The following is a 20,123-nucleotide window of genomic DNA, read 5'->3' as shown; positions in this document are numbered from 1 at the left end:
AGAAGGCTGGTGGTTCAAACCCACCAGCCACTCCTTGGAAGGAAGATGGGGCAATCTACTTCCGTAGTGATACCACCTTGGAAACCCAAGGAGTGGTTGCTATGAGTCAGGGCTGACTCGATGGCACATAACAACAACAACAACAGCCTTCTAAACTTGAGGGGGGGGGGAATAAATTTTTGTTTGTTAAAGCCAGTCACTTGTGATGTTTCTGTTATAGTAGCACTAGATAACTAACAAAGATATCATGCTTGGTAGAAGGTCAGCAAAAAAGAGGAAAACCCTCAACAAGATGGATTGTCACAGTGGCTGCAACAGTTGGTTCGAGCATAGCAGTGATTGTGAAGTTGGCGCGGGACCAGGCAGCATTTCTTCCTGTTGTATATAGGGTCACTATGAGTCAGAACCAACTCCACAGCACCTAACAACAGCAGTGTCCTTCTTGGTCCTGGAGCTGCAGGACAGACAGGTAACCGCTGACCTTGCTTCTCCCTGACAGAAAGATTCTCCAGTCTCTTGGGGGATGGTGACCCAAATACCTGTGGGCCCATTGTGGTTGACTCTGTCAATTCCCCTCTTTGGCCTTTGGCATATCCATAACCCTCTCTGAGCTTGAATTTCCTCCTCTGTAAAGTGAGAGTAGATAAGGGGTCGAATTTTTCTTTCCTTGATAAACTGTTTTTCATTTTCTTGAAGCTTTGCCATCCCTAGAAGTGCAGTGAAAAAAGTCATTTCAGAGAAAAGTCCATGAGTGGGGTCTTAGGAAGTAGTGGGGGTTGTCCTCATTTAAGCACTGGGCCCAGGGGAGCCCTAGCTGAGTGCTTGCTTCTCTGAGGTTTGAAACCCAGATGTCGGATTAACAGGTGTGGGAGAGGGAGCCTGTGAGGCCTGGCTTGGAGGAGATCTGCTGTGTAAGCCTTTGGCTGGCTGTTTACTTCACACTCAGGAATCTCTCGGCCTCTTCCCATTCTAGGTTGAATGATTTGTGAATGCTGTGTTACATGTGGCTATTCAGCTCAGGTTGCTATCAAAGCTTCCTGTTTATATTTAGATGGTGTAAGAAGAGTAAGAGCTCTTTGATTGCACCTGACTTATATTCATATTTAATGTCGGTTATTTCAATAGGCTCTTCATTGGTTCTCTTTTTGGAAGCAAGCAGAGACTCAAAAGGTCCAGAGAAAGATTGTAGGGTAGAGTCTTAGGTTGAGGTCAGCTGATGTGTTTCTTCTTATTTCTTCTGTGATGCCATGTGTGTCTCAGCAACTGTGCTTTTTACATGATTTTGAAGTGGCATTTTCCTCTACTAGAGCTAGAGCTCCTTTTTTTAAAAAAAAAAAAAAAAATTAAATCTTTATTGTGATTTGGGTGAAAGTTTACAGAGCAAATTCACTTTCCATACAGCAGCTCACATACATTTTGTCTCATGACATTGACTGCAGTTTCCCACAATGCTACAGCTCCCCTCCCACTTCCTCCCCAGAATTACCTCTTCCCTGTGTCCTTGCCTTCCATGCACTCCTGGCCCCCGAGCTGTCTCTCTGTGCATACACAGCCCTTCTATTCTCCCATGATTGATCTATGAGCTGGAGCTTCTTAAGGTCAAAGACCATGCCCTAACCCAGAGTATTTCACATAGTTGGTGCTCAGTGAGAATCTGAGAAATGAAGAAAGGACACACACTCCTGTTCTCTGTCTGCCCACATTCCATGCTGTAGTTGGGGCATCCAGGGCTACAGTAGGGATGCCACAGAATGACCCACTCTTCATAGGAGGGAAACCAGAACCAAGAGCAAAGTTAACCTGGCATCATAGATTATTTAAAAGTTGAGGGTTATCCCAAATGTTCAAAGAGCCAAACCAGTCACTGTTGAGTCAATTCTGACGCATGGCGATCCCATGTGTTTCACAGTAGAAGTGTGTGCCATGGAGTTTTCAATGGCTGTAATCTTTTGGAAGGATCTCTGGTAGCATAGTGCCTAAGGCACTTGACTGCTAACCAGAAGACTGGCGGTTCAAACCTACCAGCCACGCCTCGGAAGGAAGGTTGGGCAATCTACTTCCATAGCGATACTGCCTCGGAAACCCAAGGAAGGGTTGCTAGGAGTTGAGTCTGACTCGACAGCACATAATAACAACAATAATCTTTTGGAAGCCGATCACTAGCCTACCTTCTGAGGTACCGTGGGGTGGACTTGAACCACCGATCTTTGAGTTAGTAGCTGAGTGCTGAACTGTTTTGCCACCTGTGGACTCCTGTGCCAAACGTTAGATGCTGTCAAGTTAGTGCTGACTTACAGCCATCCTGTATTCAGTGTACTGACAAATTGCCTGGTCCTGTGCTGTTCTCGTAATTCTTGCTATATTTGAGCCCACTGCTGCAGCCATTGTGCCAATCCATTTCGTCGAAGGTCTTCCTTTTTTTGCTGACCCTCTACTTTACGAAGCATGATGTCCTTCTCCAGGAACTAGTCCCTCCTGATGACATGTCCAAAGTATGAGAGACAAAATCTTGGCATCTTTGCTTCTAAGGAGCATTCTGGCTGGACTTCTTCCAAGACAGATTTCATTTTTCTGGCAGTCCGTGATATATTTAACATTGTTCACCAACACTGTTACTCAAACGCATCAGTTTTTCCTCGGTCTTTCCTTGTTCGTTGCCCAGCTCTCCCATGCGTCTGAGGTGAGTGAACAGACCGTGAGTCAGATCAGGTGCACCTTCGTCCTCAAAGTGACAGCTTTGCTTTTTAACACTTTGAAGAGATTTTCTGCAGCAAATTTGCCCAATGAATATGTCATTTGGTTTTCATCATTTATTATGATGGTATTTATAGGGCCAGTTTTGTTGAGGTGCAGTCTGTACTGAAGACTGTAGTCTTTCGTCTTCATCAGTAAGTGCTTCAAGTCCTCTTAGTTTTCAGTGAGCAAAGTTGTGTCACCTGCATGTCGCAGGCTGTTAATGAGTCTTCCTCCAATCCTGATGCCCCATTCTTCTTCATATAATCCAGTTTTTCGGATTATGTGCTCAGCATACAGATTGAATAAATATACTGAAAGGGTACAGCCCTGACACACACTGCTTCTAATTTTAAACCACACATATCCCCTTGTTCTGTTCAAAGGACTGCCTCGTGGTCTATGTGCATGTTCCACTTAAGCACAATTAAGTGTTCAGGAATTCCCATTTTTGGTAATATTATCCACAGTTTGTTATGATCTACATACTTGAATGCCATGTGTAGTCAAGAAAACACAGGTAAACATCTTTCTGATATTCTTTGCTTTAAGCCAAGATCCGTCAGACATCAGCAATGATATCCCTCATTCCATATCCTCTTCTGAATCCATTTTGACTCTTGTGTCAAATGGTAGCTGTGTTTAAGTGGTAAGAATAAGGGTGATTGTTATTTTCTTCTTGATGCTTTTAAGCATTTTTCAGATCCCCTCCAAAAAATTTAGGGGACTTATCATTGCCTTTATGAAAGGTACGTGTTGATAACAGAAATGATCATGGAGTACTTACCGTGGGCCAGCCCCTGGGCTAAGCCTCGTAATGATCAATTGAAGCAGGTACTGTTCTTGCCATTTGTTTGATGAGGAAAAAGAGATTCTGACATGTGAAGTCACTGCTCAAAGTCACAGAGCTATTAAATAACAAAGCAAGGGTTTGAATCCAGTTCTGTCTTCTCACAAGCCCTTGCGTTTTCACCTCTTGATATTTTACCCAGCAGTTTGGCAGTTAGGTTGTTGTTGTTAAGTGCCGTTGAGTCATTTCCGACTCATAGAGACCCCATGCACAGCAGAACGAAACACTGCCTGATCCCGTGCCAGCCCCACAATCCCTGCTATACTCGAGCCCATCATCGCAGCCACCGTGTCAATCCATCTCGTTGAAGGCCTCCCCCTCTTTCGCTGACCCTCCACCCTACCGAGCATGACATCCTTCTCCAGGGAATGGTCCCTTCTGACAACATGACCAAAATAGGTGAGACGAAGTCTGGCCATTCTTGCTTCCAAGGAGCATTCTGGCTGCACTTCCTCAGTTAGGTAGTAGCTGTGATTTTTAGATTAAAAATATTGCAACAAAACACAGTGTTACCTTTGTGGAACATGCACATAGGCCAAGAGGCAGTCATTTGAACAGAACAAGGGGATACTGTGTGGCTTAAGATCAGAAACGGTGTGTGTCAGAGTTGTATCCTTTTGCCATATTTATTCGCTCTGTATGTGGAGTAAATAATTGGAGAAGCTGAATCGTATGAAGAAGAGTATGGCATCAGAGTTGGAGGAAGACTCATTAGCAACCTGCGATACGCAGACGACACTGCCTTGCTTGCTGAAGGTGAAGAGGACTTGAAGCACTAACTAATGTAGATCAAAGACTGCAGCCTTTAGTATGGCTCACACCTCCACTGGACCACTAAGCAGCACCATGATAAATGAAGAAAAGATGGAAGTTGTTAGGGATTTCATTTTACTTGGATTCACAATCAGTGCCCATGGAGCCAGCAGTTAAGAAATCAAATGATGTGTTATCAGGCAAATCTGCTGCAAAAGACCTCTTTAAAGTGTTCAAAAGCAAAGTAACACTGAGGACTGAGGTGCTCCTGACTCCAAACCATGGTATTTTCAGTAGCCTCATGCATGTGAGCTCTGGTAGCATAGTGCCTAGTGACTGCTAACCAGAAGGCTGGCGGTTCAAACCCACCAGCCACTACTACTTGGAAGGAAGATGGGGCAATCTACTTCTGTAGTGATACTGCCTAGGAAACCCAAGGAGGGGTCGCTATGAGTCGGGTCCGACTCGACAGCACATAACAACAACAACAACATGCATGTGAAAGCTGGACAATGAGTGAGGAAGACCAAAGGAGAACTGATGCCTTGGAATTATGGTGTAGATGGAGAATGTTGGATTTACCATGGAGTGCCAGAGGAATGAACTAATCTGTCTTGGACAAAGTGCAACCAGAATGGTCCTTGGAAGTGAGGATGGCAAGACTTTGTTTCACATATTTTGGACATGTTGTCAGGAGCTCTGGTGGCATAGTGCTAAGGCACTTGACTGCTAACCAGAAGGCTGCAGTTCAAACCCACCAGCCACTCCTCAGAAGGAAGGTTGGGCAATCTAGTTCCGTAGTGATACTGCCTCAGAAACCCAAGGAGGGGTCACTATGAGTCGGAGGCGACTCAATGGCAGTGAATTTGGGTTTTGTGAGTTTATCAGGAGGGACAAGTCCCTGGAGAAAGATACTGTGCTTGGTAAAGCAGAGGGTAAGTGAAAGAAAGGAAGACCCCCCATGAGGTGGCTCGACACAGCGGCTGCAACCGTGGGCTGAACCGTGGCAATGATCGTGAGGGTGGCGCTGGGCTGGGCAGTGTGGGCTTCTTCTGTACGTGGGGTCACTATGGGTCCGAACAGACTCCATGGCACCAAGCAGCAACAACGTACTCACTAAAGAGAGACTTAGAGCAGAGAAATAACAATAAAAAACCTCATTTAGCGAGCATCTCAGGTTCAATTAGCATTTCCTTTGCTCACAGAATTATAGAGCCAGAAGGGACATTGAATGATCATCTGCTCTAGCAAGTGAATGTCCCGTCCAGGGCCTGGCATCCTCTTTTTTTCTTTTTTTATGAGGAGTCCATGCATGTGTGTGCTGTGTGTACACACATGCACCTTCTGGAAACATGCACTGACTCTAGAAGGAAGACAGCAATTGGCAAAACACTCAGAAGGAGCTGCCTATGGCATCCGGCCCACAGAGCACTAAAAATCCTAGACCCTCTGGATTGAAAGGGACTTCACCTGAGATCTAGGCTAGCGCCCCCCACTGCCCTACTTGGTGGTTTCCAGAGGTGGTTTCTCCTCTGTATTCCCCTGAACAGTAGCATGTCCTTCCATTGGTTGAGTAAATCTGATACCTGTGGGAGCTGGGCCATTCTGCAGGTGAGAACGCAAGACCAGCAACCTTGGCCAGGGTTTGGCTTTGAGTATCTAGAATCTCTTTTCCTGAGTTTCTTTTCAGCCTTGGAAACTGAGATCCCTGGAAATTGTCCTACTGCCTTTGAAGTCTATACCACGGGGCTGGATTAACAGAGACATGGTGTAATAATAACGTTTTTCTGGTACTTCCAGTTATAAATTCACCTGTAGGTCAAAGCATCAGGGTGTACTTGTCCTGATCTGCCTTCCAGAGATGTAGTTTAGATAACTGAGGAAACAATGTTTAGTTTTGTAGAACATAGTTCATAAAATTGTATAATTTTATAGTCTCTTATCATGTTGCATAACTCTTTAAGAAATGCACTTGCTGTCCATTTTTATTTGATTTTCAAAAATAAAAATATTTGATTTGGCTGTTAGTATGGTAGAGTACCCAGCTTAATAGGATAACCAGCTTAAAGTGGCATCCGGGTCACTCAGCCCTTGGGACGTAGACAAACAGTAGGAGGCACTGCAATCCAGGGAACTGCCTTGGGTCATGCAGCCCTTGGGGAGAGAGAGAATCACTGCCCTAAAGCCCTGGACTTTGAGTTCTAGGCCTTTGCAATTAGAAACTCATTTTTATTGGCACTGCCATTATCCAGGCACTGAATATGCTGCTGGCACCTCTCAGAGACAGGATATTGTGCACAGCCTCTGTAGTAGGATGGTGGGTCAAAACCTGGCTTTATCAGTTAGTAGCTGCTGACATATGAGATCTGTCTTATCTCTCGGGTGCTGTTAACACTTTCTTTGCAGGGTGGCTATAGGGATTAGTCATACCTATGTTGAGCCCCAGGAGCTCTGGTGGTATAGTGCCTAAGACACTTGACTGCTAACCATAAGGCTGGTGGTTCAAACCTACCGGCCACTCCTCGGCAGGAAGGTTGGGCAATCTACTTCCGTAGTGATTGTTGTTGTTTCCGTAGTGATTGTTGTTATTGTTATATGCTTTCCAGTCAGACCTGACTCATAGCGACCCCTCCTTGGGTTTCCCAGGCAGTATCACTACGGAAGTAGATTGCCCCATCTTCCTTCCAAGGAGTGGCTGGTGGTTTTGAACCTCCAGCCTTCTGGTTAGCAGCCAGGTGCCTTAGGCACTATAGTACCAGAGCTCCTTCCATAGTGATAGCGCCTCGGAAACCCAAGGAAGGGTTGCTATGAGTCAGATCCGACTCGACGGCAAATAACAACAACAACAACATGTCGAGCCCCAGGCATAGTGTTGGGTGCTGAGTAGGGCCTTAATAAATGAGTCTTTATTTTTATTGACACTATTCAGATTTACTTACCTCGGTAAGACTCCTACCTGAGGGATCACCAATTAGACCTGAAAAAACTTGGGGTTATCACCATTCGAGTGATCTGGGTTTTATGGCAATGCCATGGTACCCTCAACTGAACCTCCAGGGAAAGACAATGGAGATCCTTGTCAGACGTGAGCAAACCTTCATGCAGAAGAAGGCAAAGGGTGGCCAGTCAGTTTGCCATACCGTGCTGTGTGACTCACACCTACATAGAGTAGTTCAGCGGTTGGGCATGTTCATTACATTTCTTGGAGCTTCTCAGAGTCCAGGGTCCTCAGCCTTCTCTCTATGGTCCCAGCAGCCCTTCCCACTGTCTACTGGACCCTACATAGCACCTTTGCTTCCACAGTTTGGTTTCCTTGCTTAGAACATTACTTAGGGCAGGATACATTTTCTTCAGCTCATGGGCTCCTTAATAATTTCCAGGTCTGGCTCCTGCACAGACCTTGGGCCAGTCTCTTAACTTCTCTGAGATTCTTTTTTCCGAGTTTCTTTTTTCCATAACGTTGGGAGGCAATTAAAGAAAAGAAAACAAACCCATTGCCATTGAGTCAATTCTGACTCATAGTGACTCCCATAGGATTTCTGAGGCTGTAAATCTTTATGAAAGTAGATTCCTCCCATCTTCCTCCCATGGAGCAGCTGGTGGGTTTGAACCACTGACCTTCTGGTTAGCAGCCAAATGCCTTATCACTGTGCCACCAGAGATAGTGCATATGAAATAGGCCCCAAAGGGCTAATGCATATGGAAGAGCTTTGAAAGCAGTTAAATGTGATCTGAATGATTTAATTATCATTAATATGTTCCAAATATATTGCCCTTCATAAAAAAGACCTTTCAGAAGGAGTCTAGTGGTAGGAACTCCCCCCCGTGGCAGGGAGATAAATTTTGGGTCCAGTGGCTACTCAGCATTCTTCAAATCACAGCTCATGGTGATCCGCTTTTTTCTACCTATGATTCAAAGCTGGCCTTGATGCTTGGTCAGAGGTACTTCATGTCCACTCTTTCTGTACGGAGCTTTGATTTTGGAGATGCAGATGGTATTGAGACGTTCATTAGGCGTTGCTGTTGCACCAGCTCTCTGGTCAAGTCTGTTTTTTCCTTTTTGTCATGCCTTTCTCTGGGGAAAAAAGTAAAAACATTATTGATGAGGTAGCTTTACAAACTGACAAGGCTTCATCTGGCATTTTAATGGAAACCACTTGGGGCCATAGCCTCAAGACTTAGCTTTCCAGACAGTGTTGATCTGATCCCAGACACTTGAAAATTTATAGATAGTCCCGAGGGCCTGTAACCAGCTTTTGACAGAGAGATATTCTGTAACTGTGCTGTATAGCCATGAATTCACTGTGGTGCATCAAGACTCTGCCATCATTCTGGGATGTGTCCATGGAATGCACACCATAGCATTTGGGAGAAGATGAGGAACAAGATTTCCAATAAAGATTCCCCTCCACAGGGCTACCTCCACAAGAATGGACTCCTTACCGGGGACCCATTTGCCAGCCCGAACCTTGGGTGTACACATACCTTTCAAATGAGAGCGTGACCCCACCAGTGACACTGGTCTCTTCTCACAGTGGGGGGCTAAGTTATGTAACTGCTAAGTATTCTTACCAGTTGTGCATGGACCTGGACCACAGCCCTAGAAGACTGATTTTCAATTCAATAAAATAAAGATGACAATCAAAGTGTTGAACTAGATTTGGCCTTACTTTTATTCATTGGGCTCAGAGTGTCCCTTGAGGCCTTGGTCATCTTCATGAGAATTACTGGTCAGACCCCAACCTGCATTGGTACAAGGTGCCAAAGGAAGACCCCGTTTTCCTGTCCCTTTGGCACTCTGGAGGTATTTGCTTTCTTTATAGTAAATCTCTGATTACCAACTTGTGTGTTATTTAGTTGCTTCTCATACAAGCAGAGGACAGATTATGAGAAATCTCTTTTTGTTGTTTTCTAGTGATTTTAATTTTGTGTAAGCGAGCACTTAAAGCACATTTAGGAAACCCTATTAAGTGCTAGCTTTTGGGTGGTTCTGGAGCTGTTATACAAAATGGTGAATTTGTTTAGTTTATCTTACATCCTCCTCCAGAGGAAATGTCAAGAGATTGTAACAGAGTTCACACTGGAGAGATGCTGCTTAGTGATTTTTCTAACTGCATAAGCAAGTTTGACTCTAAATGGAAAGTCACTAAAACAGTTCCTATCAATGTATTCTGTAAGTTCAGAAAGTTGAGTAGGGATGTGAAAGATAAAAATAGACCCAAATCAAGTTTCCAGCGATGAAAACTCCAAAACAAATACACTGAATAAGATTAGTGGAAGATTAGACAGTATAGAAGAAAGACTAGTAAGCTTGAAGATGTAGCAATAAAAACTATCTGTAATGAAACACAAAGAGATATTTTCAAAAAGTGAGAAAGCATCAGTGAGCTGTGGGACAACAGTAGGAAGCCTAATCTGTGTATAAGTAGAGACCCCTACGATGAGTGACATAAAAAATGTTTGAAGAAATGATGGCTGAAAATTTTCAGATTTGATGAAAACCATAAACCAAGATGCTCAATGAACCCCAAGCACAAGAAAGATGTAGAGGACTGCACCCAAGCACTTTGCAGGCCACATTTCTCACAACCAGTGACAAAGAGAAGATCTTAAAGGCAGCCAGGATAAAAAGGCCACGTTACATGCAGAGGAACAGAGATAGGATGTCACGGGACTTCTAGTCAGAATCTAGGCAAGTGAGCATCCCATGGAACAGCATCTTTAGCATACTAACAAGAAAAGAAGAGATAGAAAAAGAAAAACTGTACCCTGAATTCCATATTCAGTAAAAATATATTTTAAAAGTGAAGGCTACATAAGGCCTTTCTCAGACATGTAAAAGTTGAAAGAAATCGTTATCAACAGAACTTTGCTATGAGAAATGCTGTGTCCACACAAAAACTTGCACGTGGATGTTTATAGCAGCTTTATTCAGAGTGCCCCAAATTGGAAGCAATGAAGATGTCCTCAGTAGGTGAATGAATATACAAACTGTTACATCCATGCAATGGGATATGATTTAACAATAAAAAGAAATTAGTTTTCAAGCCATGCAAAGACATGGAGGAACCTTAAATGCACATTGCTAATTGAAATAAGCCAGCTTGAAAAGCCTGCATACTATATGATCCCAACTATGACATTCTAGAAAAGAGAAAACTATAGAGACAATAGAAAGATCGGTGATTGCTTGGTGGCTGGGGGCTCAGAGGGGAGGGCAGCAGGGATTGGGCAGGTGAAGCCCGGGAATTTGAGTGGGAGAATTATTCTGTATGGCAGTAGAACGGTGGCTACATGAGATTATGCGCTGTCAAAATCTGTAGAACTGTACAACACAAAGAGTGATCCCTTATGTAAACTATGGACTTTGGCTGATTTAAAGTATGTTGTTGTTGTTGTTGTTAAGTGCCGTTGAGTCGTTTCCGACTCATAGTGACCCCATGCACAGCAGAACGAAACACTGCCCGATCCCGCGCCAGCCCCACAATCCCTGCTATACTTGAGCCCATCATCGCAGCCACTGTGTCAATCCATCTCGTTGAAGGCCTCCCCCTCTTTTGTCGACCCTCCACCCTACCAAGCATGACATCCTTCTCCAGGGAATGGTCCCTTCTGACAACATGACCAAAATAGGTGAGACGAAGTCTGGCCATTCTCGCTTCCAAGGAGCATTCCGGCTGCACTTCCTCCAGGACAGATCTGTTAGTTCTTTTAGCAGTCCATGGTACTTTCAGCATTCTTTGCCAGCACCACAACTCAAAAGCATCAACTCTTCTTCGGTCTTAAAGTATGTATAAATGAATAAATACAGCAATAACAAAAGTCTATCATCAGGAAACAGAAGATCATGTGCAGGTTATTATGTGACAATTAAACCTCAATAAAGCTATTCAAGAATTAACAAAATCTTGGGGTGGTCTTGGTCCTCTGTAACAACGTGGTAACCTCCCAGCTCCCAGGCCTACTGTCCTCAGTTGTTGACTCCCTGAGAAGTGAGGTACAGCTGTCTCCCATGGCTCCTTCCTCAGCCTCTCGAGGGGACTATTGCTGATAAGAGCAACTTGGATGAGACCGTTCTCCAAAGGATGCACATGAGCTATGAGTCATTGTCAGTGGTTTAGTGTGTCTGATCCCCTCTGTGTAGTGGTTTCAACTCTGAAAATCAGCAACCAACGTAATGGGTGTTGTCTGGGAGGCTGAAGATCAGGGTTCTAGTTCTTGTCCTCCCAATAATGGACTGAGATTTTGGACCATGGCAGATCTCAGCATTGTATCTGTAACATGAGTAGGTGGGGCTCGGGAATCTCTGGTCCCTTCAAATTCAGTGCCCTGTTTGTCGGTCTTCACCCTTCTCTTACCTTTGGCATGGAGTGGAATGTGTCTAATGTATGTGGAGACCCAGATCACAGGGGGCTTCTCAGCCTCCCTTTGTGGGTGGAGACCTAAACCTGACCTGCTCCAGACTGGTTGCTCAAGTCAGGGGCAGAGGTTGGTGCTGGGTTCAGGCTATAGCTGCTCCTCTCAGTATTGCTGTATTTCCAGTCTCTCATGCTTTCTTGCATCTCAGGCCTGAAATCTCTCTTCACAAGGAGTTGTCTCCTCCATATCCAAGGAAATGCCCACCAAATTGGCTTTGGCTGTTTCCTTGGCTCAGAACTAAGAGTTGATCTGTGTATCATTGTTCTCCAGAACTCCAAGGTGGAGAGTTGGCTTATCGCTGGAAGATTTCCCTAGTAACAGACTCTTCAGAGCATTTAATGATTCTTATGTTCAATAGATTAAGTGTACATTTTTGGGCAGAAGATATTCTTGTAGCTAATATTTTACTGTGAGCCTAGCTTAAATTATTTTTAAAAATTCTTTAGAATTTGGGACATATTTGAATGAGATCTTTCTTAGGTCTGAATGAAATCATGGGGAAGCACCGGACTGAGTTTTCAACCCAGATATTGAAGTCAAATGGAGCTTTCTGCATATTTAGGGATCTCTTTCTTCTGTACCTTATGTATATTTCTTTTGAGGCTCCATGTTGATGTTCTGTTTTGTCCCTAAAGAGAGAGGGTAGAGAATCTGCTTTGCTGACCTCTTAGGGTATCCTGGGACCATTTGTGGCCTTCTAGACTCGACGGCCTCAGAAGGAAGGTTGGGCAATCTACTTCCATAGTGATACTGCCTTGGAAACCCAAGAAGGGGTCGCTATGAGTCGGGTCCGACTTGATGGCAAATAACAACAACAACAACAGACTTGACGGTACATAACAACAACAATAGAACAATATAGTGTAGTGCCTAAGGCATTTGACTGCTAACCAGAAGGCTGACGGATCAAACCCACCAGCCACTCCTCAGAAGAAAGATTGGGTGATCTACTTCTATAGCGATACCACCTCGGAAGCCCAAGGAGGGGTTGCTTGCTGTGAGTCGGATGTGACTCGAAGGCAGTGAGTTTGGTTTCTTTTGGCTAGAACAATATTAAAGCTTAAGTCCGAAGTGAAAGGACTTAACCCGGTTTTTGTGTTTTGTATTTTTTAGGACTTTGTTTAGAGAAGTTGCCTATTTCCTCTTCTACCAGTAACCTCCATGTGGACCGGGAACAAGATGTCATCACCTGTTACGAGAAAGCAGGGGACATTGCACTCCTGTACCTCCAGGAGATAGAAAAGGTAAGTGAGGACCATGTTTTCATTCCTTTTGATCATTTTTTTTTCCCCATTCAATTCAGATTGTAGAAAACTGTGGTCAGCTTCTGCAGAGCCTTTAGCGTGGCTGCCTCTGGGTGCAAAGCTTGCTTCTTTGTTTAAAGTGAAGGGGAGGATGGTGGTGACTGGGGTGCCTTGTAAAAATAGACGGTTCAGTGTCTGTGAAGCGTTTGCATGTCCCCTGAGCAGCAATGACAGCATGCATCTGTTGACGCCCTCAGCAGCCTGAAGCTGGCTCATCATTCCTATTCATCTAAGCAAAATGGGTCAGGCTTCCTTTATGCCCGGGTGGACAATGTGCCGAACTGCTCATTGGGTTTTGAAGGCTTTACCTTGGAGATATGGCAAAGATCTGCTGAGGTCTCCCGGCCGACCTGCATGGAGCAGGCTGTGTATCCCCTGACATTGTCTGCGATGGTTTCCGCCCAGTGGTCAGTGGTCTGCCTGTGTTGTGGGCAGTGGAAACCAGCTGCTGACAAGCGGACCACGTGAGCTGAGAATGAGTGAGCAAGAGGCCCTGAGCTCACATGTCAGACAGAAGGTGGGAGCCTGGATGGGGCCAGGGAGATACGGGCAGCTTGCCTGTTTAAAGGGGTTACTCCCTTTTGGTTCTGCTCTTCACTAAGTTCCTTCACCTCTCAGGCTAGATTTTCCCAAGTCTAAAATGGGCATAGTAAGGAATCAAGCCTAAAGCACTTGACTGCTAACCAGAAGGCTGGTGGTTCAAACCCACCAGCCACTCGGAAAGAAGACTGGGCAATCTACTTCCATAGAGATACCGCCTTGGAAACTCAAGAAGTGGTTGCTGTGAGTCAGAACCGACTCAATGGCAGTGAGTTTGTTTTTTTGGTTTTTGGATAGAGTGGGAGAAAAAATGTGGAACAAAATTTAAAACATAAAAAAGACCAGGTTTACTGGTCATATGGAGACTGGTAGAACCCTCTAGACTATGGCCCTGAGTCACCCTTCGGGCCTGGAATTGAACTCATTCTGTGGTTTCGCTCTCAGCCAAATAATCAATAGGCCTGTGAGCTGAACACCTCCACCAGGGAGATGCACTCCTTAGAACAGTCAACCGTGGGAGATCAGAAAGGTAGCATTTCCACAGGGAGAAAGGTAGGGAGGCAGGAACACATAGGCAAGGACACAGGGAAAGGGTGACCACAGGGAGGAGGTGGGATGAGCGCTACATTGCGGGGAATGTACTCAGTGCCACAAAACAAAAAGGGTAAGAACTATTGAATGGAAAATGAACCTGCTTGTAAAATTCCGCCCCCCCCCCAAGAGAAGGGTATAATAATAGTTCCTACTTCCTGGGGATTATATACCCATGTGGTCTTGTTGATTCTGATTCAGAGTGACCCTATAGGACAGGGTAGAACTCCCCCACAGGGTTTCTAAGACTGTGGTCTTTACAGAAGTAGACTACCTCATCTTTTTCCTATATAATGGCTGGTAAGGGTTATGTAAGGTCATGCACATAAAGGCACTTCTCCCAGATTCAGGAACATATTAGATTCTTGGTAAATGTTACTTGTTATTATTAATAACAGTAGCTCCTCGCGGTCCCTGCCCCAGCAGTTTCCTGGAGTTCTGATCATGGCCTGACACTGACTTTCCCCTCAGACCCAGAGATGTGTCTTGTGAGACTGAAATGATCAGAAATGTTGTGAGACTTTGAAAATGATCAGAAATCTTGTTTTCCATCAATTTTCTGAATTCTCTAGTTCCATAAGGATTGGAATAGAGAAACCAGAAAACCAAACCCACTGCCATTAAGTCAATTCCAACTCATAGCGACCCTAGAGGACAGAGTAGAACTGCCCCATAGAGTTTCCAAGGCTGTCAATCTTTACTGAAGCAGACTGCCTCATCTTTTTCCCTTTAAGCAACTGGTGGTTTCGAATCTCTGATCTTCTGGTCAGCAGCTGAGTGTTTAACCACTGAGCCACCAGAGCGCCTTTGGAATAGACAGAGACCAGCACAATCTTGGTAGTTTTTATTTTGTAAGTGTACAGACTGGAACCACTTTTGGCTTCAGAAATCTTTCTTGCATATGGTAGCATATAAGATGAGGATAAGAGTTGCCTTTCAGAAGGCAGGGTAAGTGGGGTGCAAATCACAAGAGAGGAAGAGGTGGATAAGAATGATGGGGGTGGTGTCTGACCTGGCTTAACCCAGAACGGATTATAAATCATGATTCATACCGTCTTGGAGTTCAGGAAGATACTTGGCTGTCTTGCCAAAATGTTGTCTATTCCATCAGCAAGCTGCCATGAGAAGGGATTTTTTTTCTCTTTTTTTGCTATTCAGAATTTAGGAAATGATCTTGAGCAAAATGGTCGTACAGCCTGCTTTTAAATCCCCATTATGCTCACTATCTGCCTCCACGATAGCTCCGTGCTGGCCAGCGCTGGGCATGGAGAACCTGCTGACCCAGCCACACTGCTGACCACCCCAAGGGGCCCCACCACGAGGGGCCCCTATTTTGTGCCCCACTCGGCTGTTCTGCGGCCTTCTCGTGTGCTGCCTTCTGCCGGCTGCAGGAAAGGAGAGTTCCCTGTTGCCTGGGTTTTCAGTGATGGAGGGACTGGCAGATCTAGGTGAGCTTCCTCACTGCTGGCTGGCTCTTCAGCTGCATCATCACCGACGTGCATACAACCATAGGAGTTAAAAGAAATTATTTTTCATGGATTTGGGGAAATGGTGATCATGGGACGTTAGATCTGGAAGAGATTTCAGCGATTGCGGAAGAAATTCAGGATGCATAGGAAGTTAGGGCCAAAGCTGAGACTAGAACTCTGGCCTCCTGACACTTAGTTCAGTGCCCACTCACTTTGCTGTCCCAGGCCACCTCAAACACACACAGAACCCCTCACCTTGACATGGAGAACGTACCTGATATGCATTTGACCGAGCAAGCCACAGCTCGTAGTAACCTGGGGAAGCCACTTTGGCCTGGGGTTCAATATTGGGCTGTGCATAATAGAGCTCTCAGATTTCAGGCTCCGATTTTCCAGTATGGGTTTCCCTTGATGAGAAAGCACGTTGGGCCCCCTCAGACCCCAGCAGGCTGGGCCCCAGCAATGACAGGGATTGAACCGGCATTTGACTGTAGCAGGTGCTTGAGAAGCTGTCAGTGGATGGGTCAGAAGTCAAGTGGGGAAATGACCGTTGGGGAAATGACCGTCCATCAGGGACCACTGGACTTTCTGGAAGTTCAAGAAAATTGTGTGCTATTGAAAGGATATCTGCTTGGCCTTAAAAAAAAGTTTTATTTAAATGACTTAAGAATTCTGCTGAGTTGAAAACAGCCAATGTTAGGGAAAGAGAATTGGAAAGCAGTAAAAGCCTATGCAAATAGCACTTGGATTTTCTGGGTAGGCAGCCCTTTGAAATAGACCATCCCACATTTGTTCCTATGTTTGATCTGTTGGGCAGAGGCAGTCGTTGAGTGGTTTCCCCCTCACTTTCCAACCATTCGATAGCAAAGAAACTCTGTCTGCTGGGGGATTGCGGCATATTATCTATTAGTATTGGCTCTTAATTTCATTCACTAGGAAGAATAAGATCTGGGGAGCACTTCTGAGGACAGTTTGGAGTTGTGTTGTGAGGTGCCGTCAAGTGGACTTCGACTCATAGCGACCCTCTGTACAACAGGACAAACACTGCCCTGTCCTGCACCAGCCTCACAGTCCTCGCTACAGCTGAGCCCATCGTTGCAGCCACTGTGTCAGTCCATCTCATTGAGGGCCTTCCCCTTTTCTGCCGACCCTTCACTTTACCAAGCATGATATCCTTCTCCAGGGAATGGTCCCTTCTGATAATATGACCAAAGTAGGTGAGATGAAGTCTGGCCATTCTCCCTTCCAAGGAGCATTCCAGCTGCACTCCTTCCAGGACAGATTTGTTAGTTCTTCTAGCATTCCACGGTACTTTCAGTATTCTTTGCCAACACCACAACTCAAAAAGCATCAACTCTTCTCTGGTCTTCCTTACTCATTGTCCTGCTCTCACATGCATATGAGACGATTCCAAACACCGTGGCTAGGGATAGGCACACCTTAGTCTTCAAAGTGACATCTTTGTTTTCTTAACACTTTAAAGAGGTCTTTTGCAGCAGAGTTGCACAGTGCAATATGACATCTGATTTCTTGACTGCTGCTACAGTGGGTGTTGATTGTGGCAACCACCAAATTGTACTTCTGATGTAGCCCTTTCTCTGCATTGCTCTCATAGTGGGTAGAGCAGTGATGGTCCAGTTGTTTGTTTCCTTAGCGGCAGTGACCTTTCAGAAAAGAGAGCTGACCTTGGCTTCCTCTCATGGTGCCAGCTTAACCTGTGAGAGGCAGCAGAGCACAGCTGTGAAGCGACTGCTAGTGTTGGAATCCTGGCCTTGCCACCTCTTCGCTGTGGGACTTTGGGGAAGTAAAGCAACCTCTCTCTGCCCCAGAAATTGCAATCAGGCTGTCACAGAGATAAATGGGCCAACTCATATACCTCCCAGTCCGTGTTTGGAACACACTAAGTGTCAGCTTTGTTGTCATTGACTGTCCCTGTGCCACCTGCCTGTGGAATCTTCCTTTAGGAAACCTAGCCTTAGAAGATTTTAGACATTTAGATTAAAATCTAGACTATTATAAACATGCTGTTTTATTAAAAATGTTAACTAATTTTGAAGGGAATGGTAATGGAATAATTTTTTTCAGGAGGATTTGGCTTCACCGTTCTTGTGCTGAAGCTACTGGGCCAGCATCTTGCCTCGAGTTCCCCCCATATCTGGATTCTGGACTTCCGTTAACTCCCGAGTATGTGACCTTGGCCCCGGCATTTGCTGCCATGTGCTTCAGCTTTCCATGTTCATGGTGGGGCTGGTAATGCCCGACTTGCCTGGGGCCAGAGAGCCAGCACTTCTTCACCACCAATGGGTCCCAGGCTCAGCACTGGGGGCCTCCCGCATGCTGTTCTCCCCCCGTGTGCCACATGTACATACAGAACCAAAGAGAATTCGAATGCAGGCGAGCTGTGCGCATGAATTATTTGTTCATTGTTGTCCTTGTGATATGAGGGTTGCAGAGACATCTCATAACTTTCTTGTACAATTTGTTCTCTGAAGAGGAATAGATGATACCTCTAAAGCACTGCATATAAAAATAATTTAATCAAATAAATCAAATTAGAGCAGATAGAATTAGAAATGACATCGAATGGCCTTGATCAGTTTATCTACAGGTGGAGGCATCATGCCAACAATAAATGAAGTTATCTGCCCCACAAGGAGCTTCTGGAAGTGCAGAGATAGGAATAAAGATGACTTCATCGTTGCAGATCATAATATGAGCCCTGCTTTTGGCTAATGAAGTCATCCCGTCTCTGTCCTTCGCGGGCACTGGCCACCCAGCTGGCTGTGGCTTCCTTGGGCGGAAACAGTGCCAGGGTGGAACTTTACCTTCTGCTGACAGTTCGTTTCTTCCCACCCTGTTTTAGAAAAGGAGCTAACACTAAATGATAGGGTATCAGGAGACCTTTTATTTGCCATTCTAGTGCTAAGGTCTTGAGAAGAAACACCAGGTCCCCAAACAGTGCAGTGTCCAGTTTAGACTGATGCTTTGTCCGGGAGCTGTTGTTGTCAGCATGGTCATGCCTTCCGCTGACTTCATTCTCTTGACAAGAGGAACTTGCAGGGACATAGCTGAGGTGCTGGATTAGAACTGGATTAGAGCAAGGTTACTGTGTGTCTTGAATTGAAGCCAGATGTCCTTGGAAAAGTGCTCGGTGCTGCTGATGAGAAGGGCAGGGTGTGACTCTGTAGGCCCATGAGGCTGTGCTTTTGGCTTTAAAAGGTGAGACAATCAAGAAAAGACAGCTGCTTCTTTCCCTCCCCCTTTCCAGGCCCTGCCTTTTGATCTAAGCCAGAGCAGCAGGTTACAGTTCCTAGCTGAATACAATCTACCTGAATAAACACTTCCTGAAAGAAATAGCAAGAAAGTGGCCCGGCAGTGGGTTCTTCCCTGGCCACCTCTGGCTTTGTGCCTGCCACCTGCCTGTCTGGAACAGTAGGCTACAACTCACGTAAACTGCACTGTGAAAATCTGGAAACTGGAAAAGTAGCTTATCATAATTTTTGTATGTTTCCTGCCAGTCTTTGTCCTCATAATTTTATAGCACTTAAGATACAAGGAGCCCTGGTAGCACAATGGTTAAGCACTTGACTTCTATCCAAAAGGGTGGTCGTTGGAACCCACTGAGCAGCTCTGTGGCAGAAAGACCTAGTGAACTGCTTCCGTGAAGATTGTGGCTGAGGACACTGTCTAGGGCAGTTCAGCTCTGTCACGGGGTCAGTGCGAGTGGGAATGGCCTCAGCAGCACCTAACAACATCCAGAATTTTATATCTGGCTGCTTTTCATTTACCTTCATGTCAGAGCTTTCAAGTGTTTTCATGGCGACATGCTGTCCATCCAGTGGATGCCCTCTATGCTGTGATGAGTGTACTGCTGGGTAACCTCTTGTTATAAATGCTGCGGTGCCAGCTTCCTCCAGGTAGCTTTATTCCTTGCTTTGCATTATTTTTTTAAAATTTTTATTGTGATTTGGGTGAAAGTTTACAGACCAAATTCATTCTCCATACAGCAGTTCATACACATTTTAATCATGATATTGACTGCAATTTCCTACAATGCAAGAGCTCCCCTCCCACTTCCTCCCCATAGTTACCTCTTTCCTGTGTCCTTCCCTCCCATGCACTCGTGCCCCCCCCACGCTGTCGCCCTGTGCATACACTGCCCATCTGTTCTCCCATGATTGATCTCTCCAAGGAGTGTATCTACCTATTATAAATGTTCAGCCCATATGCTGGTCTTTTATTTGGCTGGAAGCCACAAGAGTATCTTCAATTCCAGATCTGAAGGATAACTAGGGGCCAGGGGTTTCACTAGTCTCTATCAGACTAGCAAACCTGGTGTCTCTCTTTTTTCTTTCTTTCTTTTTTTTTTTTTTTTATGGTTTTGAGTTTTGTTCCACATTGTTCTCTCACTCTGTCCAGTATCTCCTACACAGATACCCCTCCAAGTGGTTGACAATGGTAGCT

The 20,123-nt window shown here is 45.2% G+C and overlaps 1 protein-coding gene across 1 annotated transcript in view; it reads left to right on the top strand.

Moving 5' to 3' along the window:
• The window catches only part of TTC7B (tetratricopeptide repeat domain 7B), a 397,140-nt gene that overhangs the window by 24,030 nt on the left and 352,987 nt on the right, over nt 1-20,123 (top strand). The window contains exon 2 of the mRNA XM_042781492.1: nt 12,869-12,999. Within this exon, the coding sequence (XP_042637426.1) occupies nt 12,869-12,999 (131 nt within the window). The remainder of the gene's footprint in view (nt 1-12,868; nt 13,000-20,123) is intronic.

Source organism: Orycteropus afer, unplaced genomic scaffold (assembly GCF_000298275.1).
Source record: "Orycteropus afer afer isolate SDZICR_OR568_19922 unplaced genomic scaffold, OryAfe1.0 scaffold00127, whole genome shotgun sequence".
Classification (NCBI taxonomy): domain Eukaryota; kingdom Metazoa; phylum Chordata; class Mammalia; order Tubulidentata; family Orycteropodidae; genus Orycteropus; species Orycteropus afer.
Note: the sequence above shows the minus strand (reverse complement) of the source record. Positions and strands in the feature narration are given on the sequence as shown.